The sequence below is a fragment of the Astatotilapia calliptera genome, chromosome 20 (genome assembly GCF_900246225.1).
Source record: "Astatotilapia calliptera chromosome 20, fAstCal1.2, whole genome shotgun sequence".
Taxonomy (NCBI): Eukaryota; Metazoa; Chordata; class Actinopteri; order Cichliformes; family Cichlidae; genus Astatotilapia; species Astatotilapia calliptera.
This window is the reverse complement of record NC_039321.1, coordinates 26,407,731-26,434,398: the sequence shown is the minus strand read 5'-3', so window position 1 is coordinate 26,434,398 and position 26,668 is coordinate 26,407,731. Positions and strand designations below refer to the sequence as shown.

The following is a 26,668-nucleotide window of genomic DNA, read 5'->3' as shown; positions in this document are numbered from 1 at the left end:
CATCTATTGATATTTTCTTTCTAATCATGATAGACATGCTTTACCTTTAATATCAATATGCAACACTGGGAACAATAAGGTCCAAAAAGGACACATCCATTTCAGACATATAAAAAGTTTTAGCGAGTGTTGTGTTGAACATGAATTTATATCCACAGCGCCGTTTCGGTGGAGAAGTTAGAGAGGGAAAACTGACAAGAAAGTCAATGGAAGCCACTGTTTCTGTGAATAAAATTTTCCCGTTTCTATAGCTTTATTTTCAGCATAACTTTAAAAATAATCTTGCATGTTGCCATACATCTTGTATAATAATGATGTATGCAAAGTGTTTCTAATATTAGTGTAATTGTCACTTTTGGTTAAAAATCCAGAATTTGGAAATGCTGTCTGCGCTTAAGACAGAACGTAATCTTCTGATATAACTTTGACTCGTGGTTGGTGTTCCCTTGTTGCATATTTATATGTTCATTCTTTTCTTTTTTTCTTTTTTAAAAGCCATCTTTTCATCCTCTCCCTGATTTCCCATTGTAATTTCTCCTTTTTTGGGGGGGGACCCATCTGGTTTGTGTCCTGTGTTGTTTTCTTAAGGATGGAGACTCTGATAGTGGGGATGACTCAGATAAGAGGTCTTGCGAAGAGAGCTGGAGACTGATCACTTCCCTGAGGGAAAAGCTACCTCCCAGCAAGCTCCAAACCATAGTGAAAAAGTGTGGATTACCCAGCAGTGGGAAAAGAAGAGAGCCAGTGAAAATGTACCAGATCCCTCAGCGGCGCCGCATCACCAAGGACTCTAAGTGGGTCACCATCTCTGACCTGAAGATCCAGGCAGTCAAAGAAATCTGCTACGAAGTGGCGCTCAATGACTTCCGTCACACACGGCAGGAAATCGAGGCTTTGGCTATTGTAAAGATGAAGGAGCTTTGCGCTAGCTATGGCAAGAAGGACCCCAACGAGCGGGACTCGTGGAGGGCGGTGGCTCGGGATGTTTGGGACACTGTAGGGGTTGGTGACGAGCGCATTGAGGATGTCATGACCAATGGGTCTCGACCCGGAGGAGTTGTTATGGACGAACTAAAAGTGCACATTGATAAACTCGAGGACATCCTGCAGGAGGTGAAGAAACAGAATAACATGAAGGATGAGGAGATCCGTGCCCTCAGGAATAAGATGGTTAAAATGGAAAAGGTCCTACCGCTCATAACCCCAGAGGGCCAAGAAAAGCCTCCCATTGTAGGTCCCTCTACTTGTGAAGCAAGAACTCCAAGCCCTCAGGAAGGAAAACTACCTGTGCCTGAAAAGCCTGACGAAGAAGATGCAGATTCACTAACAGGCCAAAGTATGGCAGATGATTCAACGCTAAAGCGAGGCCACATGCGCTGGATGCGTCAAGAGCAGCTGCGCCTCAAGAATCTACAGCAACAAGAGATCTCCAAGCAGCTCCGCCGGCATCCCGGGCCTCATCGCTTTATACCACCAGAAGACCGTAAATTACGCTTCCCCTTCAAAAGTAATCCAAAGCACCGTAACTCGTGGAGCCCGGGTACTCATATCATAATTACAGATGAGCAGGTTATAGAGTTAAAGGTGCCCAAAGAAGCTGTACAGGAAGAGGAGGCAGAAAGCCTAGCTGGAGAAGATGTACAGTGTAGCGATAAGATGGATAAGATGGCTGCTTCAGTTATCCAAGTCTCTCCAGCGCTGCAAAGCCCATCAGTTCAGCGCAGAAGCAAGGACTCAGACCAAGGTTTAAACCAGGGTCACAGGCATAACTATAGGAACAACCAACATCAGCAGCTGCACGAACGAGGCCGCAGCAACTCCTTTAATCACCGTCAGCGTCCCTCGGGCTCCATGGAGTCACTGCAGCAGTCTGAAAGCAACAGGAGGTATACGCAGGCTTTCTACCAGCCCCGCCACTATCAGAACCAGCCAGCACATCCCCAGCCTCACCACCACCAACAGCCATGCCACTATAACGGCACAATGTATGCCGATGGCGGCTTCAATGGTTACCAGCATTACCATCACACTGACCATCCTAACCATCCAGTCAACTTTCAGCCACCTCCACGAATGCGCAGGCAAATGTCTGCTCCTAACCTAAAAGCCAGCAGAGAGACGACGGTCTGAGTGGGACTTGAGGAGTGAGGAACTAGATTGACAGACTTTTAGTAGGCAAACACATTACAGATCACAACAGCTCTGACAAAAAGTGACTGTGACTATTGCACTAGATCGGTGTTACTGGTTGATCCAAGTATTGTATGTATTATATATAAATATATATAAAAAAAAGAGACATTTTATCACCATCAGTATCATCATATGACATTTTTATCATTTGTTTTGTGCATCGTGTGCATTGTCATCACTGTCACTGGGATTCAAAGGATTCAAAGCCAACAGATAATTTTTTTTTTTAACATGTCACGCCTACTCTTCATTTATCAGCATGTGTGACAAGTTGATGAATCACACTTTGATTTGCCAAATTACTTTCACGGTCGAATTTCTGAGTTTACATTATTGCCATTTTAGTATTGATGAAAGTAGAGTGTTGTGTTTTTTTTGTTGTTGTTTTTTAAATGGCCACTGTGACATGAACATAGTGACGTGTCCAATACGCATTTTTGTTGGTGCCCACGTTAGGAACAGAACACACCCAGTGTTTTATCTACGTACTGTTAAGCTGCACGGTAGGATTGGAGAATCAGTTGTCTTTGGCACGATCATGTTTACCTCAAAGCATTTTGTTACAACGCATCATTGGCCTAGATCTGGAATCAAAAGACCACTTGAGGAATAACTTGAAGCACCAGTCAATCGTGTGCCTTTTTAAACAGACTGACATATAAAGAAAGTGGGTTTTTTTTAAAGTGCCTTTTTAGATGCTCTAACTCTATTAATCCTGCTCTGCCTTTGCAATTCAGTATTTTCTTTGCCTTCCTTTTAATTCAGTGCCTACGGACAGGTTTGCAGATTAATTTTGTAAAGGAAGCTTCATACCTTAACTAACCAAAACTAACTTTTTATCAATAACATACTGACTTATACATTTTTTAGTAATCATCTTATTTGCTTGATTACAAACTTTTTCCTGTCTTTCTTTTTACTTTACAGTTTAACCAAAAACAAAAAAAACCCTTCAAATATGTAGCTACCAACTACTTACATGACAGTGTTTTGCACTTCCTCACTTCACGGATAAGCTGCATAATTTGTTATTGACTGCACTAATTTTTAAAGATACTAAGTTCTTTTAAAAATATGTTTTAAAAGCAGACCAAGTCCAAAAAAGGTTTTAAAACATGTCCATGAGTTTTGGAGTTCACTAAAGACAAGAACCACTACGCTGAAAAGCACAGAGAGCACCCTCGATTGTACGTGAATGCAAATTGTATCCATTTCAAAGTTTCACTGAATAGCTTCCCATTTTCTTCCTGTATGAAGCACTCAGTCTGGTTAAAATTACATTTTAGGTTTGTGGCTCATTGAGTAAGCACAGAGTTCACTGTGTTTCAGATGGATGCCCTACAGAGTGTTGTCAAGGTTCCCAAAGACTCGCCCTAAAAATGTTGGAAGCAGGACAAAGACTTGAAATGTTTGCATAATGGTATTCAGGAGAAATGTCCATATCAAATGAGATTTTTGTTTTTTTTTAAGGACTGCCTTGTTTTTAGCTGCATATTCACACAACCAAGACAGATATGGGTGTGATGGTCTGTGAAATCTGTTGCCCATGTTAATAACTTCAGTAGTCTGTATCAGTGTTTTTGCCTCTGTGCTTTAGCGTGTGCGTATTTGCCTACCTTTTTAATCGGCCTGTTGTCTGCTGCATTTTTAGCTTTAAAAGAACCCCCATTAATTATTAACATTAGATATCAGATGGCCTTCAAATTATTTCAGACAAACAGCGACACTCACAGCAGGACGGGCGAGACCTTTGAGGACTATCATATTGTTAAACCTGGGATTTGAATTTATTTTCTTTTTAATGCTCTTAAGTTTTGACGGTATAAATTCTGCCTTACTATGCTGTAACAAAAAAACCCAAATGACATGACATATTCAGCCAGCCTTCCCCTCATATGTTTGACTATCTTTGCATGGAGTAGCTTACATTTCCTCAGCCCTGATGAATCTATTAAAAGAAAGTTGTTTAACATAAGCTCTGGTGCAGATGGTGACCGGGTAAGCTGGACAGTGTACAGCATCAAATGAACCACCGTGTGTACAGCTCTGAAATCAGCATTTATAAGTATGCTAGGTCTCTGTGTCTGAGTGTCGTACATCTTGTGTTTTTTGAACCTACAACCACATAAAGTGCCTCATTGTGGCTGTGTACCGAGTTGTGTTGCTCCTTGATAGAGCACATTAACATTGAACAGTATTGTTCACTGGTTTTCATAAAGGATATACCACAACTATGTGTTTTATTGTCAAGGTATGAATGAAATGAAATAAAATGACATGATCCATGTGCAGTTGTTTGTTACATATTGCTGTTATTTGTTTTCCACTACCACTAAACCTAAATAAGAGTAGAATCTGCATGTAGGCAGCGTGCAGGGTTAATAATTTGCAACAGTCAGGTTAAAGGTGCTTAAAGTGTCCTTCTAATAAACTCTGTAGCTTCGAGTTGATCGGTGAAACTTTCATGCTGGATTTCCACGGGCTCCTTAAACGAGGAGACGTCAGCTTGCTGGTAGGAGTTCAGCAGACAAATGAAAAGGCTGCATTGTCTTCTCAGAAGACTGTGAACAAACAGGATGAGGTCATTGGGAACACAGCCCGTCCTGATGATGATGATGGCGCCCCTCATTGGATTACAGTTGACTCAGCTTCTACCAGCACCTCTCTGCTTCCACTCATACCACTGCTCTCAGATGCTTTTTTTCCTCATTGATCAATATAGAAAGTATTCCACAGTTTATGCTCTTACATACTTACAAAGGAGATGGTTTCTCCTTTGTTGTACTGGTGAAGAGCTGAGCGATCCACATAATTAGAACTTTATTGAACCTCTTTAGTCCTGGATTTAATAATATCTTAGTTTCATGGACAGTAAAAATATATATTTTTTCCTTTGTAATGATGCATGAATTGCTTATGTGCAACATATTTATCTAGAAATTCACAATATAAGGGTAGGGCTCACAATCTAATAACTATAAACCAGTTTAATGCTATTACACATCCAGAAGCGCGCATCATTTGGCTTCATAATCACAGTCTTCAGTGCTCGTTTTTCACAAATAAAACCCTCGTTGGGTTGGCGTCACCTGTTGTTGCCGCTGATGGACAGTTTTCCACGTTCTCTCTCCTCTTCCCTGTGTTGGTGTCCAGGTTTACGAGAGCAAATTGCAGGAGCTTCAGAAACAGGTGGAGACTCGCTCACTGGTAGCTGAGACACCCGATGAAGAAGAGTTGGAGGAGGAGGAGGAAGAGGAAGGTGTGTAGTATGCATTTTCAGACCTGAAGATGATTGTTTTTCCTGTACACACTACATGTAATGCTAAAATATAATATATAGATATATATGTGTGGGGGTGTGTGTTTATTTTTATATAAATGTATAAATGAACTGTGTCTGTTTTCTTCCACACTTTGTGTCCAGAGCCTAAACTCCTTGGATGTGCGTATAGTATTTACATATCCATAATATCACTTTCATTCAGATTCAAGTATTTTAATAGTGCCACATTAATTACCCATTGAAGGTATTAACAGAAAACTAGCTCAAAACTAGTACATCCTCTAGTCCATGCACAATAAACATACTACTAATGGTATATGTCGTTTTACATAAATTTATATATTACTTTTACTAAACCTCTGTTTAACCAAAAAAAATCCATTGAGATTTTTTTTTTTTTCTTCAAGGGAGACCAGGTCAGAAATGCTCATCATTATGAAGTCTAAAGGACCATACTTATTCAGCCCAGTGATGACAAATGTCATTAAATCACTGTTTCAGGTTTCAGAGCATGCCTCTGTGCTGGGTTCCATCATTTTAAGTCTGGATGAAAGACTGGTAATAACCAGCGATGGGTCATTAATTAATTTAGTCTTAATCTCATCCATCTTGGTGGCACATTATGAAACCTAATGTGAATACAGGCTCTGTCATGTTTAAAGGGGTTCTGTTTATTGTGACAAAACCAAACCTTTATGCTCAGATTGTAGTTTCATACAAGAAACCTCTTAGTTTTGGTTCTTGACGCATACGTTTGTAAGTTTCATGCTTTTCTGGAACTTTTTTCATTAATTCTGTTTGAGAGCCTCAAAAGGAAACTGTTGATACTGCAGTCAGTGCCTACAAGTAATGTTACCTTTAAAGTGAAGTTGACAAAATGCTATAACTGAGAGATCCTCTTGAATTTCAAGCATTAATGCTAAGTAGGATAGACCTGTGGCTGGGCTAAATCAAAGCTATGGTCCTTTTGGGTTTTATGATTATTTGATTTGTAAGGTTTAATAACTGCTGTATTTATCTTGATAACGCCCCCTCTGTCTTTTGTATCCGCACAGTGCCGTGGACTCAGCATGAGTTTGAGCTGGCTCAGTGGGCCTTCAGGAAGTGGAGGTACCATCAGTTCACCTCCCTTCGAGATCAGCTGTGGGGAAATGCCGTCTACCTAAAAGAGGCTAATGCCATCAGTGTGGAACTGAAGAAGAAAGTAAGTGAATTGGTATTTCTCTTTATTTACCTTGAAGTGAATCACCCTCATAGCAATAATCTGTCATTTTCTACGTATTTCACTGACACCTAAACACAAACCCACATGACACACCCTCAGGCCTGGGAGAGTGTCACAAGGGAAGCGCCTGATGATGTTAATGGGTCAGAGGATCTTAGACTTAAAGGTTGCTGCATAAAATATTTTCCATATAATAATGACTTACAGGTTCCTAGCATGATTTTAGGGGTTTGCAGAGTGTGCTTAGATAACTTGGTGTTAAAATAAAATATTATCATCCTTACACTATACGCTGTTTCCCCGCCTCTTTTTCAGCTCTGTAAAAAGAAAAGTTCCATTTTAGCTCCTTATTTATTTAAAGCCCTCCTCTCAAGAAGCCCTGTTTATATAATACAGCTTCATCAAGATGGGAACAGCCATCTGAGAGCTGTCGGCTGGCAATAAAGCCCACAAAGAGGATAGACTCGTTCAGTACAAAATGTTTTCATGCAGCGGTGTTGACATTTCAGAAATTACTTGTATTGTGATCATAGACTTTTCTTATGCATCCCCTTCCCTCTACAGTTTCGTTGTACATGTTCAATGACAATAAAAGGCTATTCTATTTGTCTATTTTATATGTTTCTATGTTTATATGCTAGTGCTAATTGTGGCCACATTAGCGTGCAGCATGCTAACACAAAATTAAAAGTGATGCAGGCCTTCAGTTTTTTTAGATACTGGAAGTTCTTGCAGCCAGCAGTAGACCATTCTGGTGTTCTTTGGATGTGATTGATACATTTTAAAGAACCAGCAAAAAAATAAATAAAAATGGCGGCACCCTCCTTGTTAAAGAAGGTGTCGCCTCACTGTAAGAAGGTTCCTGCTTTTGATCTTACCTGGACACCCAAGTTTGTGCATGCGACAGCTCGAGAACGATGCAGAGTAGCAGTTTCAAATTGATAACATTGGTGTATCTGCTAAAAGTCTCGGCCGAGTTTGAATCTCAGTGACATCGGCCTCAAGGTTAGAGATGTGGCTTTTACTTTAAAGCACTTTAAATGGTTACTAAGATAACAAAGCTGTATATCAATGCCATTCCATTACTATGCATGTATATGTGTCTAAGCAAAGGTTCTCTGGATCGTCTGCAGGTTGTGCAAAACGCTGCAACTAGGCTGTTGATAAAATCCTCCAAGTATTCACATGTGACACCATTGCTATTTCAGCTACACTGGCTTCCTGTTGAATTTAGAGTACATTTTAAGATCCTGGTCTTGACATTTGGAGCCTTGGATGGACTGTCACCGATCTACATCTCCGATCTGCTACAGCCCTATGTCCCTAGCAGGTCCCTGAGGTCATCTTATCAGGGCTTACTTGCTATAAAACAGACTAAGATGAGAACTAAGGGTGACAGAGCTTTTGCCACTGTGGCCCTGAGACTGTGGAACTCTCTCCCTCATAACTGTGGACTCGGTAGTTGTTTTTAAAAAACAACTCAAAACTCACCTTTTTAAAACTGTTTTTGGTTAAATTTCTGTTTATATTGTCTGTTTTACCCTTTTATTATTTGTTATCTTATGTGCAGCACTTTGTGATTCTGTCTAGAGAGGTGCTATATAAATAAAATTTTATTATTATTATTATTATTATTTCAAGGTCACACAGATATTTATTTTTTTTATGTTCCTGTCAAAACTCCTTTAAATAAAACTGATGCCTGGTTTACCTCCCTTATCCGGGATAAAAGTGTGATTTAAATGCGTGTCCACTTCTAGGCCCTCTGTGATTAATACCAGTAATGAGTCATCTGTCACATTTCCAGGCCATTTTCATCATAAGCTGACAGGATTTTATCTTGGGTTTCTATCTGTGTGTGATTTATATCGAATGTTATTAATTGCTTTAGTGTTTTGTGTCCAGAAGATGCTGAGATCAAAAGGGCATGAAGAGGAAGGGAGTGGAGGGGTGTTCATCTGATCTTTCAGCTTCACGATATCAACCAACCTTCGAACATTTACTTACCTGAAGATATAAACAGTCCCTTGTATTCGTCCTTTCCCATCATTCATCAGGTCCAGTTCCAGTTTGTCTTGCTGACAGACACACCATACTCGCCACTGCCCCCTGAGCTCCTTCCCCCAGAGCCAGAGAAAGATCGTGACCCGAGACCTTTCCCTCGCACCGTGGTCGCTGTAGAGGTTCAAGACCTGAAGAATGGAGCCACGCACTACTGGTCCCTTGAAAAACTCAAGTAATGCTTCCACTTTTCCTTCTTAAACTATTCCTGAGTTTATTTACAACACATACATTTAAATCCTGAAGCTCCAATTGAGACACGTTTGACACATAATTGGGTTTTTTTTTGTTGTTGTTGTTGTTTTTTTCAAATTGGTTATTCTTAAAATGCTGTTAAACAGGTGTACCTAATAAACTGGTATCTATCACTGAAAGACCATTCTCAACAATAATAATGAAAATAATAATAAAAGCCCTAACTTCAGATTTTAACTGTAATTTTAGAGTAACTAACCTGTATAAGAAATAATTTACCAAAAGATATTTTAAGTATTTTCTTTTTCCTTTTTTTGTTTGCATCTATCTGCTTTTGTGCAAATTTATTTATTTTTTGTGTGCCTCTTCTCATATTTCCTGTACCAGGAATGCAAAAAAGACACAAAGAGCTATGATATCAGCGTCTGTACACCCAGCAGTCTCTGCCTTCTGACTTTTAGGACCTCTATCTTTCTCATCGCTCTTCCATTAAAATGACTCGCTTGTCATTTGCAGGCAGAGGCTAGACCAGATGAGAGCGATGTACGACCGCGCTGGAGAAATGGCCTCCACGCACCAGGAGGATTGTGAGGGCACTTTGACAGGAAACGACCCCTTCTATGACCGTTTCCACTGGTTCAAACTCGTGGGGAGGTATGTAACGCAGAACCAACAGAAGCGTACGGTGCATCACGTTCACTCGTGTTCCACTTCTCACTTTCATCCTCTGCCATTGAAGTTACATGCACCAGCGTTTTCACACATTTGGGCCTCGTGTTTTATGATTTATGTCTGTTGGTGTTTTGCTCCTCGCAGAAATCCTTCATTTTTATTTTTTTGTTGTTGATTTTATTTTCCCATATGATTTCATGTCACATATCAACTTTCCTTTTTGTATTTATTATTTTATTTGATGTCACATTTTAATCCTGTGTTGTTTTTTTGTAGTTTTTTTTTTTTTAATCCTGTGTATCATTTTGCTGTGTCTGTTCGCACATGTCACTCCCATGTTGATATCCGCCTGTAATTCATACAAACACTTGTTAATAGCATTGTGGATTTTGGATAATGTGGAAATTTGAGGCATTTTTGTATTCTATCCTCTTTTCATTCAGCGTGTGTGAGACGATTTGTATGTTAATCCTTTAAAGTGACGTTTCATTTTGGTTTAAAATAGTCATGTTTCTGTAAACCGCTGTCACACTGTTGGCTTAATACCTGCTGCCTATGAATTGAATCCTACAAATTTATTTGCATTAACTCTTCACATTATTCTGTGTAGCTGATAATCGTTTACATTACCTACTGGAGAAAGTGTCCAGCTATGTGTTTTATGTTGTTTGAGGAAGGAAATGTTTCTTTCTGAAAGTGAAGTGTCACATCGATGCCGTGCTCACTGAGCTGTTTTAACTCTATTGCTCCACTCTTACCTATCCTTGGTTCTCGCCACTCTTCCCAAACTACCGCCCCCATCAGCTCCCCCATCTTCCACGGTTGCGTCAATGAGCACCTGGCTGACCGCACACCCTCTCCTACTTTCTCCACCACCGACTCGGAGATCACGGAGATGGCGGACGAGCGCCAGAGCGAGATGTCTGACTTGATCGACGATGAGGCGTTCGTGGACGACACGAGCTCAGACGCCGGCACCGAGGAGGGCTCGGACATCTTCAGCGATGGCCAGGACCCCTTCTATGACCGCTCCCCCTGGTTCATCCTGGTGGGAAGGTTGGTGACCGTGGCGTTCACATACAGGCTGGGGCAGGAGTTTGGAGCTGATGTTGGCTTGGTTTATTTTTTATTTGCGTGTATGCAGATACAGAGCAAAGAGAAACCAGTGAAGAAAATAGGAAAAACTGAGGATGTACTGGATTACGCCCTGTGACGATGCAGAAATAGATTTTGGATAGTTGATAGTTTCGCATCGAGCAGCAGTGCAGTGAATAGATGTAAAGGGACAAAATGCACCAACATTATTATTAAAGATCAGGAGCTTAAAATGTGAGTAAACACATGTGCGCAAATGACTTCCAGTTCGAGATAATTTGGGCACTTTTTCGATGTAATATGCTTAGTCACACTTTTAATTTAGACTTAATTTAGAGTCCCACAAAAAAAGCCGCCATCTTTATCCATCCTCCCAGCGTGATGTCTCATTCCCCGCCACCATCGCAGTGCTGACTGCATTAACCGCCATCTGTGTTCGAAATACATGTATTTGCTGTGTGGAAGCTGATTGGCTATTTGTCATCTTATGTTGTTGTTTTTTTAATCCTCTAAATCTTTTTTCCTCTTTATATCTTTTATTTATTACATTGTGATTACATCATTATGTTCTTATAACCTTGTCTGCTATAACAGTGTACATGTGATGGATTGTAGTTCATATTAACTGACCAGTAGTTGGTAGTTGTCACTCAATCAGGCTCACTGGGATTTGTTTTAATTCATTGTTGTGAAATGCTGCAGCAGCTCACGTTGCACCCATGCCGCAGCCTCAGTGCTGTAAACATAATGGCTACTTAAAAAAAAAAAAAAAAAAAACGACTCTCCCGCCTCAGAAGAAGACAGATCGGTGCAGCCAGACTGAGCTGAACTAAGCTCGGCTAACTTGCGTCACTGTGACTTCAGAGAATTTACAGATTCATATCTTTCCTCCATCTTAGCCTCGAGTCTCCCTGCACTGGGACAGCAGACAGTTTAAAAAAAAGAGTAGGCCGTCAGATGTACAGCAAAACAAATCAAGTCCCACAAAACAAACTGACAGTGAGTGCGTGAGTAAGAGACTAACACAGCCATAACGCAGCACAATAAACCACCCTGTTACAGGCTTTACCGCCGCAGCCCCGGCGATCCGTCACCACCCTGTCACGCAGTTTAAAAATAAAACAGATGGTTTGAGCTGCTGCAGATTTCAGCGCCCCGGAGCATGTTTGAGTTTATATTCCCCCCCTTGTTTTTTTTTTCTTGGGTCCTTAATTTTATTTTTTTGCTTCTCCTCACATAAATGTCACTAATATTTTGCAGTATGTTATTGTAATTATTAATATGTGCTAAACACTCAAAGCGATTGTGCGCAGGGTGTTTGAATTTGCTGTCAGTCTGTATATGTTTTGTGGAGACGTCAGAAAACAGTCTGTGACACTGCTCAGATCTCCTTTGGGATCCAACAGATATCAGCAGTTTAGTGAAAGCCACCGTGAATCGGATGTTGACGTTTTCTGTATCTGAAAAATGCCGCAGCTGTTTCCAGACTGCACCGCGCTCAGGTTTTCATATCTCTCTCCTCCTTTTTACTCTCAGAGCTTTTGTGTACCTGAGTAACCTGCTGTACCCTGTACCTCTGGTTCACCGTGTTGCCGTAGTAACAGAGAAGGGCGAGGTGCGTGGCTTCCTGCGCGTGGGGGTCCAGGCTATAGCTGGTGAGTAATTAATGAGATTCTTTAGTGAGTGAGCCTACTGGGGGAGATAAAAGCACGCTTATTGCTCTTTATTAAATATGAGCGCCCCTGTATTTGGGCCATAGGAAGTTTTCAATTTTTAGGCTATTTAAATGGTAAATTTAACTGCTTTAATGTTCAGTAGCAGCATGGCAGCATATTGAAGAGCTTTTTTAAGTCACTGATACAGTGGCAAAGAAAAGATTCCTTAGATTCAGTGTATTCCTTTTGATCCGTGTTGACAGTTTAAGTCATCTGTGTCTGAGATAGATCCTGATTAGAGGAGGGTTTTTCTCTTTGTAGCTGACGAGGAAGCTCCAGACTACGGGTCAGGAGTGAGGCAGTCAGGAACTGCCAAGATTTCCTTTGATGATGAATACTTCAAAAAGGTAAGCCCGGAGCAGCACCTTTTCTGTGATGGTGTGTATTATTGTGGTTCAAACATCAAGTCATTGCTGTTCCTTATTTTTTATTATATTCCTATGTATTCAAGTCAAATAAAATGGCTAGCCTTAAATGGCCAATGCCTCACACTATAGCTAGGTTTGGAGATTCAGTGTCGCTCCTCCAGCTATATGCTAATGTCTTCCTCTGTTTCAATCAGAATGACTTCCCCTCCAAGGTCATAACCCGCTCCGGGTTGTCCCTGGAAGAGCTGCGCATCGTAGAGGGTCAGGGTCAGAGTTCAGAGGTCATCACACCCTCAGAGGAGCTCATCAGAATCAATGACATGGGTAAGGCTGCCAGACTTTCACCTCTTTACTCGTAAATTTCCACCTATGAGCCCCAGTGTTAAGCGCAGATGGTCCTGTTTAATGAAAAAGGAGGACTTAAAATGTTTTGTTATGGAAATTTGGCAGTTTTTCTTGTCCTGTGAAGGAACGTGTATGAAAGCTATTTGATGAGTGAACACCAGAATCCTCTCTATAAATTACATGCGTGAATGTGTGCTTGTTTAGAAGTCAAATGGAGACGGCAGAGTCACAGGTGCAGTCAAGGGTCTGTTTTTTTTTTTTTTTTAAACAAGTCATCCAACAAGCCTACTAACCTTTCACTCTGGCTTTCTTCAGACCTCAAGCTGGGTAACATTGGAGAAACCAAACTAAGTCATGGGGATGATCTGGCAAGCCACTTGGAGGTGGGCAGCGTCTTTACCTTCCGTGTCACTGTGCTCCAGGCCAGCGGCATCCTGCCTGAGTATGCTGACATCTTCTGCCAATTCAAGTGAGTGCACGATCCTGAGAATACAGTAGTTGAGTCGGCTTTCCTTTACACTTCTAAAGGGTTTCTAAATGTCTTTCAAAGTTTTTTCCACTCATTTTCAGTCCAGTCATTGTACTTGAGGTACATGAGAAAAACACCAACTTTAAAATGTATGTTTAAGCACTTTGAGGCAGTGGTGTGGGAGATCTTGTCAACACTAATTAAATTAAGAATGCAAAAAAGTACCATCAGATTTCGATCCACCGCAAAAACACACAAAGGAGCATTATCAGTCATGGATTTGGCCTCAACAGAGCCCAGAACCTTAATGACGCAGTGTGGGATCATCTAAAGGCAACATCCAACAAAGAGCTTTGAATGTCCTTTAAGAAGTCTGGAAAACTAGTTAAAGAAATGACAAGAATGCTTGCCTAAGAGTTCAGGCTGTGTCGAAGAATAAAGGTGGTCATGCCAAATACTGACTTTAAAGAACATTAGAATTGTACAAACTCTGTTTCTTATATACCAAATTTCCATCTATGTTTGCACGTTTCAATAAACTGCTGCACCCGTTTCCCATTTTATTGGGGAAAAAACTAAACAAGGGAAGACTTTTGCACAGTAGTTCATATTTGTTTGAAGCAGACGGGTTAAGTGGAAAATGCAGTGCTGTAAAATCAGCTTTTTAACTAAAGTATGGTGTTATTGCTGTAAATTTACACCAAACTGTTTTGGTTTAAAAGTCGTTTGATTTGAGTTCAGCGTTTCAGCTTTATCTCTAAATATATACTCAGAACGAGGATTCAAAATTCTAGCTAAATCCTGGAGTGTGACTTTCAGCTGTCTGTCGTTATCTCGTGTAAAAAGAAATGCAACCCGCTGACATTCATTTATGTTTCTTCCCTCAGTTTCTTGCACCGTCACGATGAGGCTTTTTCCACCGAGCCTCTGAAAAACACTGGCAAAGGAGCTCCTCTGGGCTTTTACCACGTCCAGAATGTGAGTGCACACACACACATCTGCACCTACACACACTAACTGTGCTTCAACGATTTTATTCCAACTCAGTTTGTCAAACCCTTTTTCTTTTTTTTTTATCTGTTGGAGCAGATTTCTGTCGAAGTTACAGAGTCTTTTATTGAGTACATCAAGAGCAAGCCCGTCGTGTTTGAAGTGTTCGGCCACTACCAGCAGCACCCGCTGCACCTCCATGGCCAGGACCTGATCAGGTTGGTGGGGGTCAAACAGCAGATCCAGTCATGCAGTGATAATTCATATTTAATGCAGCAGATTTTGTTAGAACAATTAAACAATTGTGTTCTGATCACATTGTCTATTTTTATATGCATATGTAAATAAAAGGTATTTTTATTATGTCAACAGTCCTCCAACACCATCCAGGAAATACTATCCTATTCCCATGCCTCTGTCCAAACCAGGTGAGTGTTTCCATGTCACATCAATGTGTTCTTTGCCATCAATAATTTTATGTTGATTTTTTTCTTACATAAGCATGCCTCATGTGTCCTTCCACTTTTTTTCCTTGTCATTTCTCGCCTCCTTTGGATTTCTTTCTTTTTGTCTCTTATTCAATCATTCCCTCACAATTTATATAATCCTCTTACCCAACTCTGTCCTCCTTCCTCTTCTTTTGCCCTTCAATCTCTCTCACCGTTCATCAATATCGCACATCCAGACCATACCCGTAAGATAGAGTTGATCCGCTACCTCGTGAGCGGCTATGTGAACGGCAAAGTGTTGGACACGCTGTCCGAGCACGCCAACTCCCTGGCGTCCTCTGCTCTGGCCAGTCTGGAGGACGAGGCTGACCAGCTCTCTCACTTCCCCTTCCTCCCAGTGGCCAGTGACCCTGTGCTAATTGTCCCCAAGCATCATGGTTGGTACAGTGGACTCTGTTGTAGCTAATGAGCCAGACATTTGATGCTGGTGCTGTAGTGATTAGAGTAGTGCTGTGCTCTTATAGTGCTCTGTGGCTGCAGGCGGTAGCATGGTAAAGCTCTGCTGTGGTTATGAGTGCTGCACCTTGCTGCAGGTGCGGTTAGTTCGGTCACGATGTCCTCCTGTTGCTTAGAAACTGTCCTGAGGAGACAACTTCAGGATCAATGACATATCATTCACACCATATAAGGAGTAAATACAGCAGTTTTCAAGTGTAATAACATTCCTTTCGCTCATATTGAGCATAGACGAATGCAACTGTGTTTCAACAGGACCGTAATCCCGATGTGTGAGACAGCAGGGTGCTGCCACTGGTGTTGTAATCTGTGGTTTACTTCCTCCTAACATTTCAGTATGCTTCCAGTATCTATCCTCTGTGATTACTGGCTCAGTATAAAGAGTCAGCAGTGTTTTCACATTACCTATCCATCCTCCATTTAGTCACCCAAAGCATGTAGTAAATACTCCTGATTTTTATTCATCTTCTCTGAAATTCAGACAAATTCCCGCTTGATAACATTGAGCTTCTGTCTGTGTGTGCCAGTTCCAGCCACCAAGTTGAACACCATCACCAAATCCAACCTGGGTCATTGTGTCAGCAAGTACGACCTGCTGGTCTGGTTTGAGATCAGCGAGCTGGAGCCCACTGGAGAGTGAGTATCCACCTGGAGTGTTATATTCCCACACAAGCTTTAAAGAAACAATAAAAATTATCTCCACAAAGAATATTATAAATTGGGATGTTGTGTCACCTTCCTCCCTCCATGCACAGGTACATCCCAGCCATCGTGGATCACAGTGGAGGCCTGCCCTGCCACGGTACCTACCTGCTGCACCAGGTACAGGATTGATCCACATGTTCTTTTCTTATTATTCACACATTGGTAACTGCTTCCTTTGTACACAGTTGAATATCTTCTTTTAAAGCGTAATGTTGCTCTAGCTGTGCTCACTGTGATCTTGAGCTCCTGTTATGTTTGCTGCAGGGGATCCAGCGGAGGATCACAGTGACCCTCATCCATGAGAAGGGCAGCGAGCTCCATTGGAAAGATGTTCGTGAGCTGGTTGTAGGTGAGCAGCCTACCTTTAGGGTCTAGTCGTGCTATACCTCTCTGTAGAAAACAAGAGAGAAAGACAGGACAGAGCATCATTAAAGGGATTTGACTTTGTGAGATCACACTGAAAACACACCACTCGGTTCTGTCTGAGACATTTTCAGTCTGGAAAGATGAATCTGTCGGGCTTTAGGCTGCTTCTCACTTTAAGCAGTTCATGCTGTAGCTGTAGCTGATGGACCAAATAATTACATTTCATATTTTAGACATTCAGCTGCTGACTCTGAAGCCAACAGGGCTCTTGAGTGTGGATGATTGTGTTGGTACTGGATGCTGTGATAAAACAGCTGTTAGTGGACAAACTGCCTGCTGGCTGAGCTTCTCTATTGAGAGCTATTCCAACACAAGAAGGTCTTATAACTGTTGTGTGGATCTGCCTCACCAGGTCGTATCAGGAACAAGGCTGAAGTGGATGATAGCGCAGCCGATGCTGTCCTGTCCCTTAACATAATTTCTGCCAAGAACATCAAGTCATCCCACAACAACAACAGGTAGGTGAAACTCCCACACTGAGTCAGTTTGAGTGAGAACACACTAGTCACAACATTTGAAGGTGTAAAATGTTTCCATTCACAGATCTTTGAAGCTTTCTTGTTGCCTTCTTGCTTGTATTCTCTTCAGTTATTATCATGAAACACATTTATTTTTCTTTAAAAAAGCCAATGTGTTACATTGTTACACTGTGTTCTTTTGTCATGATTGAGTTCCTGCCATGTAAAAAAATCATTTGTTGACACTCTGTAGTAACTGTAGTAACCTTATCAGTTAAAATCTATGCATGTGTCCATGTCTGTATATTCTCTGAAGCCACATTGGAGTCATTGCACGACCTTTTCCATTTTCGCTGCTGTTACTTTGCTTCATTGTCTCTGTTGCCTGACTCTTTGTGCTTCTCTCTCTCTTTTTTTTTTTCTTTTTTTCTGTGCGCTCTCTTTCTTCCTCCTGCCGCGGCTGGACTCATGATTGTGCTCAGGCTTTCTATTGATAAGGATATTGATAGGTACCAGCGACCAGAGAACATAAGGCTCCTTCACTGAAAGACCTTTATGCTTCTCATTAGTCCCATAGACTCGTAGAAATAAGCTCTCCACAGTTTGTGTGTGCTTGTGTGTTGCATAAGATCTGTCTTCATTCATGCCTGTTGATATTAAGCCTCCTAAGCTCCAAACCGGTAAAAGCAGTCTTTGGAGGCAACACCGTTTTTTAGTACTTTTCTGTATTTGTTTGTGATTGTGTGACACTGAACCACGGTGCTATGTATATCCTCTGTAACACTCAGACGTTTCCAGATCAATGTTTTCCCCCTCAGCTGTTTCTCACTATAGAGTCTTACCTCAGTAACAATGAGGCACCAGCAGAGCATATCTGGCTCTCAGTCTGTGTCTGATAGTGCCCCCTGCTGTCAATAACAGGAACAGTGTAGCCTTGTATAGAGCTCATAGTGATGGTCTTAAGATTGCTGCTGCAAGGCAGTAATTTGTATCCACTTGTGCTGTATGTTCTGAGCATATGCAGTTATGTGAGCTCTCAGGTTTTATGTATCAGGACATAATTTAAAAACAATCAGGTCCTTAGTAGGTCTTAATATGAGGTAAACCTCACATGAACAACAATACATAACACATTATACCACGTCATTATTTATTTAACAAACACTGAGCCTAAATTCAGATGTGGTGAGTACATCCAAGCCTACTTTCATAATTATTTAACAGGGTCAGTATTAGCCAGGTGCTAATTAAATGCACTAGATCATCAGTAACCACGACTGTCAGTTTGCTGGCGTATTCAGGAGAGTGGTGACATACTGAGGAGGAGAGAAGCAATTGTTGTTACCCATGAATCTGGGAAGGCTTTGAAGTAGATCATTTTACAGCAAGGAAGATTATTCACAAGTTTAAAAAAAAAATCAAAGACTGTTTCCAATCATCCCAGGAGTGGACGTCCCAAAAAATTCACCACAGATATTTGAGGCTCTACAGGCCACAGTTAGCATGCTTAATGTTGGAGTTCATGGCAGTGCAATTAGAAAAAAGCTCAACAAATATGTTTGGAAAGGCTTCCAGGAGAAACCCTTTTCTCTCTAAATACAACATGGCAGCATGGGTTCAGTTTGCAGAGTTGAAAACCTAAGCCCTAATGCACAGCTTCAAGATTGGTGAAAACCAAACACAGCATATCAGCACAAACACCTCCTACCAGTGGTTTTGCACGGGTGATGATTATTTGGGCAAAGTGTCCAGGTCACTGAGTGAGCCATGAAGTATTCTAGAGTCAAATGAGATCATCGTTGGGTCAGTGACTCCAGAGCGCAGCAGCAAAGCTACAACAGAGTGGTGCTGCAGTGGCTCAAAGTCCAGACTTCAATATGATTGACGTGCTGTGGCGGGACGTTAAGAAAGCTGTGCATTAATACATTTCTGCAAACTTCAATGAACCGAAGCAATATTGTAAAGACAAGTGGGTCAGAAATACCTCCACACTGCTGTGAGACACTAATAAAAAATGATTACCTCAACTTTTTGCTGTTAAATTTGGTTCCATCAGCTGCTGAATTACAGGATGTACTTGGTTATAGTCATTTGTGCATTTTGGCATGGTTTTAAATAAATAATGATGTGGTGTAATAATCTAGATCTAGAACCTTAGACTGCTTTTCACGTGTCTGTAAATGAATTTCTTTCTTATCATTGTCCCGATTGGTGTCGGCTGACACTTGACACTCTGTGGCTCCTGATTTGTCTGTTGTCAAGGTCTCACCTCAGTGCGATTCCTCACGTTTTGTCATGATTAAAGGATGAATGTGAACACCGCTTCAGTCACTGTGTTCACTTCCTGATATGTCAGAACTGTGCTCACGTTTTTTTTAACAACATGACACACTGCTGTACACAGAGACCCTGTAGTGTTAGCACCAAGTAGGACTTCATAAAAAATAATGCTGTCAAGCTAACTTTTCCTCTGTCTGTCTTTTCAGGACTTTCTATCGCTTTGAGGCAGTGTGGGACAGCTCCCTGCACAACTCCCTCCTGCTCAACCGCGTCACTCCCTATGGAGAGAAGATCTACATGACCTTATCTGCGTATCTGGAGGTCAGCCGCTGCTCCAGTGTGTTGCACCTGTTTGTACGTGTTTTTAAGTCTCTTGATGTCATCGTGTCTAACACACACCCTTTATCTCCTCTCTGCAGCTGGACCATTGCATCCAGCCTGCCATTATCACCAAAGACATCTGCACGGTCTTTTACTCCCGAGACGCCAAGATTTCCCCACCCCGTTCTCTCAAGAACCTCTTTGGGACTGGATACTCCAAAACTCCTGACTGGTAAATCTGGGCTGCTGCACTGTGGCCATCTCTGTTTCACAATCAAAGATATCTGCCCTGTTACAAAGTTTCCTTGTTCAAAACTTCTGCTTCATTATAGCAACCGAGTGACTGGGATCTACGAGCTGAGCTTGTGTAAGATGTCTGACACTGGAAGCCCAGGTGAGCGGCCATGAAACATGTTTAAAGAACGGCAGCTGTTTTATCATAATTCTGTGGAGAGCTTCATCCTAATGAGGGCTCATGTCCTGAGCAGGGATGCAGAGGAGGAGGAGGAAGGTCCTGGACACATCAGTGGCTTATGTGCGTGGAGAGGAGAACCTGGCCGGCTGGAGGCCCAGAGGAGATAGCCTCATCCTAGAGCACCAGTGGGAGCTGGAGAAGATGGAGCAGCTGCAGGAGGTGGGGCCTTAAAAGATTCATAAAGAAATAAATCTGTTTAATATCGTAGAGGGAAAAATGACTTTTCAACTCAAAGACCAAAGTGCTATTCTAAAACGTTTTTTCTTCGAGTACACACTTTACATGACTAACCCTCCCCTCTTATCCCCACCTCACATTCGCCCCCATCTTTCATCCAGGTGGAAAAGACCCGTCACCTTCTGGCGCTGAGAGAGAAGCTGGGAGAGGCGGCTCCCGTAGGAACAGCTCCCACCACCAAGTCCCTGAGCGAGTCTCTGTCCCCCAGCATGAGCTCCGGCACCCTGTCCACGTCCACCTCCATCTCCTCTCAGATCTCCAGCACCACCTTTGAAAGCGCCATCACGCCGAGCGAGAGCAGCGGCTACGATTCCGCCGACATCGAGAGCCTGGTGGATCGTGAGAAGGAGCTGGCCACCAAGGTGAGAAAAACGTCGGCTTAGTGGGCGTTCTTGTTGCTGCCTTCTTCCTTCTCTGCTCGGAGCTGATCGGTCTTGTTCCTGTTGTGTTGTAGTGCCTGCGCCTTCTGACACACACCTTCAATAGTGAATACAACCAACTGGTGAACAGCATCAGTGACTGCAAGGTGAGAAATAAGAAGTAAAAAAAACTGCCTTTTTGTGTCACATCATTGAGTTGATATATTAACGTCTACCTCATCCTGCTGTTGTTTCACTTCAGCTTTCTGACATCTCACCTATCGGACGTGATCCATCCGTGACGAGCTTCAGCAGTGCCACCCTCACCCCTTCCTCTACCTGCCCCTCTCTGTCGGACTCCCGCTGTGGCTCCATGGACCAGAAGTAAACATATTTTTAGGAACATTGACCTCGATCTGCAAACGGTTATTGACAGGTCATCTATTTGATTCTAACTTGGTGTGATTTGTGTTAAAGGACCCCTGAGAACAGCTCACGTGCCTCCAGTCCCTCCTGCTCAGACTATGAAAACTTCCCGATGGTTCCCACTCTGGAGACCTCCTACCTTGCGCGGGCTGCAAAGAACGAGTTCCTCAACTTGGTGCCTGATATTGAAGAAATGCGACCAGGGTGAGTAATGCCATGTTAACCCAAATACTGTCACTATGACATGTGTCTCACAGACCAAATGTAAGTCGATACTCGTGTTCTCTAATTCAAGCAGAAATGATGTGGATTGATTCCTGAGCCTGGATGATTTCAGCTGGAAAACAAACCAACTCTGCTTCTTCCTCAGAAAAACAAGCGCTCTCTTAAAAAATAAATAAATGAATAAAATCTCTTCTTTTCAGATCTGTTGTGTCCAAGAAGGGTTTTCTAAGCTTCGTGGAGCCTCGCTCTAACTCATGGGGGAAGCATTTTGTGGTTGTTCGCCGGCCCTACGACTTCATCTACAACAGCGACCAGGACCCCGTGGAGCGAGGCGTCCTCAACCTCTCCACAGCTCAGGTGGAATACAGCGAAGACCAGCAAGCCATGCTTAAGGTTTGAGGCAGGATAGAGAAAGGCTGGATGTAACACGTTTGTCTTTAATGAGAATTCATTCAAATTGTTTTGGTGCACGTTGTTCAGTTTTGGACACGTGGATTGATGAAATGGCAAATGGACTGGGATTTATCATTTGAATGAACATGAATATAATGTGATGTTTTCTTTTCAGACGCCCAACACATTTGCAGTGTGCACAAAACATGGAGGCATCCTCCTGCTGGCCACCAACGAGAACGACATGAACGACTGGCTGTACGCTTTTAATCCTCTGCGAGCAGGAACGATAAGGTACACACACACACACAGACACACACGCTCCTCTCACACCACAGTCAAACGTGCAGCTTCTGCACCCTTCAAAAACATTCCCTTCTTCTCACAACGTAAAAATCTCCCTGCAGATCTAAGCTGGCGAGGCGGCGCAGCGGCCTGACGAAGAACTGAGCGGGCGGAGCGGGAAAACCACCGCTTCCATCCTTTCTGAAAAGCCTTTGAAAATACCAAGTGTTAAAACTTATTAATCATTGTGATTCTTGACGGTTTTCTCTTGTAAGTAGACTTGTGGCTTAAGTCTCTTTTCATGCGACTAAAACGTTTAAGTTCCACAGAACTTTTGCCTCCCCGCCTCCCTCCAGCAACCCCGCTGCCAGCTCAGCTTTCCTCCTCTCTATTCCCTCCCCTCAGCTTTTTGTGTTTTTGTTTCGATGACAATGTTTGGGTCTAATCTTGTTCCGCTTAGTTGTCATTCCCAAACTCTCCTAACTAAGTAGCATGTTGTAGTAGTCTGCTTGTGTGTGCACGACTCTTTAGAAACTTTCCGTTTGCCAATCATCTGTACAAAAAAAATGTCTCTATCAGTGCTATTTGTCTCCTGAAATGAGTTTCATTCTATTTTGGGGGGTTTTTGCTGTTGGTTTTTTAATAAATTAACATGCTCGCATGATACCTGCAGCAGTCCTCAGGAGAAGACCAGGTTTGCTCAGTTTAAAACAAAAAACAAAAATTAACCAAATCAGCCAGCTTACATTTGAAACCATGAAGGAAAAATCTACAGATCTCTCCAAGTGACGTGTTAGTTTACGCTCTGCTACCTAAACTATAGCTGCTAATAGATTTATAGGGTATTTTTCTTCTCGCAGTGAGATTTGCATCAGGCTGAACCGTCTCTGAAACAAAAACTCAAAGTGGGAATGAAATTTGACAGGAGGGCCACGCCCGATTTCCTCTGTCATCCACGTCATACTTAGATCCTCCTCAATCTGTGTACATACGCCGCCTCTAAACCCCCGATAGTGCCAGTGTCAGTTAGTGAGTCAGTAAAATACTCATGCATTTGTGTTAACATAAAAACTGCAGACTAACTAGAGACAAACAAGCGAGGATCGCTTCATAACTCAGCAGTTTAAAAAAAAAACAAAAAAAACAATGACCGATTGTTCCTGCAGGAGTAGATTCGGGCCCCTTTTTGCTTTTTCATCCCAAGGAATAAAAACAGGGTTACAAGGAGAGGAGGAGGAGGACTAGGAGGATGAAAACGAACTAGAGGGAGAACTTGATTTGTACATGCGGTCTGTTCTGGGATCAGTGTGGTAGTTAACCCTCATTTAACACATTCCTCTCTGCTCCTCTAGCTCGCTCTATCTCACTGAGAATCAGAAAGCCTTGACATTTACTGCTATTAACTTTACACTCTTGTTATAAAGATGCAAAGAAAACACGGTGGAAAGTTTAGGACGAGGTAAGGAAAAAGAATGAAGGTGCAATGTTTCTTTAGTTTTTTTGCTTTGACGCCAGTGGTTAGCCAGCAAAGCTGCTTTTAAATGGCCCGCAGGACAGATTACGATGTAGTCCCATGACTCCCCTCGCTGTCACACCAGCGTCGGCTGAAATCTCTGAAGTGAAGTACTCGTGTTCAGCAGCACCACAGGGAACCACGTGTTCATTTTTCTATTCTTATTCTTGAATCAAAACCTCATCTAACTCTCATTGTGTTCATATTTTTATTTTATTTTAACATTGTTATTTTTTTTTCTTACGCTTTTAATCATTCCACAATGAAGGTTTTTATGAAATGTAACGGAGGGCATTTATTTCTTAATTTCTTTTAACCTTATTTTGCACATTAACACATATCTATAGCAAGGACAGAGACACAGCCACATATGTTGAGTCCAGGATTGTATTTGATCATCAGGAACAAATGATAAGAGCACATATCAGGAGTACACTGGATAGCTGTTTCTCAAAGGGTTTAATAGAAGGAAAGAAGTTAAAGGGACTACATATTCAAAGGTCTTATTTCTGATACTACCCTATGAAAATATTTGCTCTGTGTGCCGTGCTGCAGCTGCTACATTCGGCTCCGGATTCACTTTTTGGCACCTACGCCTCTCGAGATGTGTTAATGCAGACAGGCATAAAAAAACTCTGGTCAACCAACCAGCAGTCTGCCTGCTGTGTCGTATGAAATGCGTGGAAGGAGAGGAACCAACTGTCTGTTACATATAGATAAAAAAATGAAACGCTGACGTGACCTCGGGTCAGCCAGCCTGACGGTCAGAGAAACAGAAACGTGCTGGATTGTGGATCTCTGAGCTGCACATCAAAGATGCACCTATGCACAGATCAAGTCTCGAAAGTGCAATGTACCTCATATACATGTTGATGCGAAGCGCTGCCAGAGCAAACGTTTTCACTTCATTTGCAGAGGTGTTTTTATTTTGGATTGTGTATTTATTGTTTGCAATGTATATATATTAGTTTGCAGCTCTTTGCACATATTAATAAAAGGTTCAACTAACTGATCAAATAAAGTCTGTGCGGTTTAGTTGTTCCACTCATATTAAACCAAATGATGGTGTGGCGGCCTGTTCTAGTGTGAACTGGGAGAGGGTTTGAATGTAAGAGAGAGGGGGAAAGGAAAAGGAGACCTAAAATGTAACCCCTGCACCTCGACTGAGGAGGTGAGTTACATTAGTGCTTCCTGTTTATTAGAAAGCGGTTTGAGTGAATTAGAAGTCTGTTGGGTTTTTTGGGGTTTTTTTTGAGGATATCTACTCATTAGTCATACTAGGCATCCATCTGAACTCTATCAAAATAAAGGTGTATTTTAACTCATTTTTATTTTTTCTAATATCAGGGATATAGGACTATACAAAGTAGCTTGTGACATCTAAAACGACAGCACACTTATTGTGTCTTTCTTCACCTCATCACTTTTTTCTGTGTGTGTGTGTGTGTTTGTTTTTCCGTTGATGCCTTTCAAACAAAACTAGCCATGATATTTCCCACCTTCCCCCTCTGACAATTAATATCAGTTAACCCCGCTCCCTTTCAGATTTGTTCACCAAAAGAAAAGGAAAAAACAAAACAAAAACATCATTAACGCTGTACATTATTTGTCAGACCGGTTTCATTTTCATACTTACTTTGTAAATATCTGTGTTGTATGGAGCTTGAACTAAAATGTAAATATGTTTACTGTATTTGTAATAATTATAATCCATTCGCTGTATAGCATAGATGTGTCATGCAGATATCCTAATTCTGTGTATGGTAATCTTGCACCATTGAACTGTTAGTGAATGAGGCAACAATAAAAGTGCAAAACGTGCATTAGCAGATGAAGTGGCGCCTGCTTATTTCCTGCTTTATGTGAGCTTCTGCTGTAGTTTATGTGCTTTAGTCCCAAGAAACCACCCTTTTACTGTGGCGCACAATAAGATCTTCTGATGTTTGGTGTCATCTTCCTGTGATCTCCTGTGAACAGGTGGATTAATTCACTTCAAGTTTATGTATGTAGCACCAAATCACAGCAGTTGCTGAACACTGTAAGGTAAAGACTCTAGAATGATAACAACATTTGAAGCTCCTATCCTTTTATCCCACATACCCAAAAGTTAGTTAGATGATAAATAGCCCTGTGTTTGTTTACTTGATTTGTATAATGCAAAGTGGTGATAATGCCCAGGAAGTTGTTACTTCATTATGTCATTTTTTTTCTTTTAAAGTACGTCCTCATATAAGTTGTTGTTTTTTTTTTGTTTTTTTTAATGCCATAAAGCAAGTCATTGTTTACAAAAAATTGTACATTTTATTGGGCAGAATGAGGTAAACAGTGAAGAAAAGTATGAGATAACGGAGCATAGGATCTCCGGAGACTATGGCAACTAGAATTATTGTATACATGTTTGTGTATTAAGGACTGACACAGACAAAGAATTAATCATACAATGAAGCAATGTCATTTTTGTTTATTTATAAACAGGATAAAACCATTCAAGTATTGAGTCATGAATAAAACAGCAACCTCTGGTCTGCTAATTGGGAAACAGAGGATGGCAGTGTATTTTTCAGTGCTAGTTGTCCAAATTGAGTGAGATGACTTTACATTTGAATAGATTTGATTACAAGTTATAATATTTAGTTTTAATTGAATGCAGTTCAATTTGATTTACATTAAGCCAATTCACAACATATAAACTTGCAATATATGGTAAGATAAAGGTTGTGCAATAATACAGAGAAAGCCCCGACAATCAAATGATCCCCTATGGCGAAGCACTTGGCAACAGTGGGAAGGAAGAACTCCATTTTCGGCAGAACCAGGCTCAGGGAGGGGCGACCGTCTGCCTCGACTGGTTGGGGGTGGGGTAAGAAAATGAAACGAAACTCACGTCATTGCCCTGTAAGTAAAAACAAATAGGAGCCAGAACCATCATCCCAGAAGCTGCCCTGGCTTACAGCCATGGAGACCCTCTCCCAACACGGCTGCACCCAGT

The 26,668-nt window shown here is 41.7% G+C and overlaps 1 protein-coding gene across 32 annotated transcripts in view; it reads left to right on the top strand.

Moving 5' to 3' along the window:
• Window positions 1–25,514, top strand: part of kif1b (kinesin family member 1B) — a 67,909-nt gene extending 42,395 nt beyond the window's left edge. For 11 of the 32 annotated variants that reach the window (XM_026154439.1, XM_026154441.1, XM_026154442.1 and 8 more), the window contains 30 exons: window positions 5,347–5,452; window positions 5,618–5,635; window positions 6,532–6,680; window positions 8,759–8,937; window positions 9,474–9,611; window positions 10,434–10,685; window positions 12,261–12,379; window positions 12,701–12,786; window positions 13,002–13,131; window positions 13,468–13,621; window positions 14,509–14,599; window positions 14,711–14,829; window positions 14,984–15,039; window positions 15,297–15,497; window positions 16,104–16,212; window positions 16,332–16,398; window positions 16,546–16,630; window positions 17,060–17,165; window positions 17,648–17,674; window positions 19,652–19,766; window positions 19,865–19,998; window positions 20,099–20,160; window positions 20,255–20,400; window positions 20,580–20,840; window positions 20,933–21,004; window positions 21,100–21,221; window positions 21,315–21,467; window positions 21,689–21,881; window positions 22,057–22,175; window positions 22,289–25,514. In XM_026154439.1, the coding sequence (XP_026010224.1) occupies window positions 5,347–5,452; window positions 5,618–5,635; window positions 6,532–6,680; window positions 8,759–8,937; window positions 9,474–9,611; window positions 10,434–10,685; window positions 12,261–12,379; window positions 12,701–12,786; window positions 13,002–13,131; window positions 13,468–13,621; window positions 14,509–14,599; window positions 14,711–14,829; window positions 14,984–15,039; window positions 15,297–15,497; window positions 16,104–16,212; window positions 16,332–16,398; window positions 16,546–16,630; window positions 17,060–17,165; window positions 17,648–17,674; window positions 19,652–19,766; window positions 19,865–19,998; window positions 20,099–20,160; window positions 20,255–20,400; window positions 20,580–20,840; window positions 20,933–21,004; window positions 21,100–21,221; window positions 21,315–21,467; window positions 21,689–21,881; window positions 22,057–22,175; window positions 22,289–22,331 (3,612 nt within the window). In that variant the 3' untranslated portion in view covers window positions 22,332–25,514. Of the gene's footprint in view, window positions 1–588; window positions 4,496–5,346; window positions 5,453–5,617; window positions 5,636–6,531; window positions 6,681–8,758; window positions 8,938–9,473; window positions 9,612–10,433; window positions 10,686–12,260; window positions 12,380–12,700; window positions 12,787–13,001; window positions 13,132–13,467; window positions 13,622–14,508; window positions 14,600–14,710; window positions 14,830–14,983; window positions 15,040–15,296; window positions 15,498–16,103; window positions 16,213–16,331; window positions 16,399–16,545; window positions 16,631–17,059; window positions 17,166–17,647; window positions 17,675–19,651; window positions 19,767–19,864; window positions 19,999–20,098; window positions 20,161–20,254; window positions 20,401–20,579; window positions 20,841–20,932; window positions 21,005–21,099; window positions 21,222–21,314; window positions 21,468–21,688; window positions 21,882–22,056; window positions 22,176–22,288 lie in introns of those variants that run through there. The other 21 variants (XM_026154457.1, XM_026154461.1, XM_026154458.1 and 18 more) reach the window with 11 other exon arrangements.
• The last annotated feature ends 1,154 nt before the right edge of the window (window positions 25,515–26,668 follow it).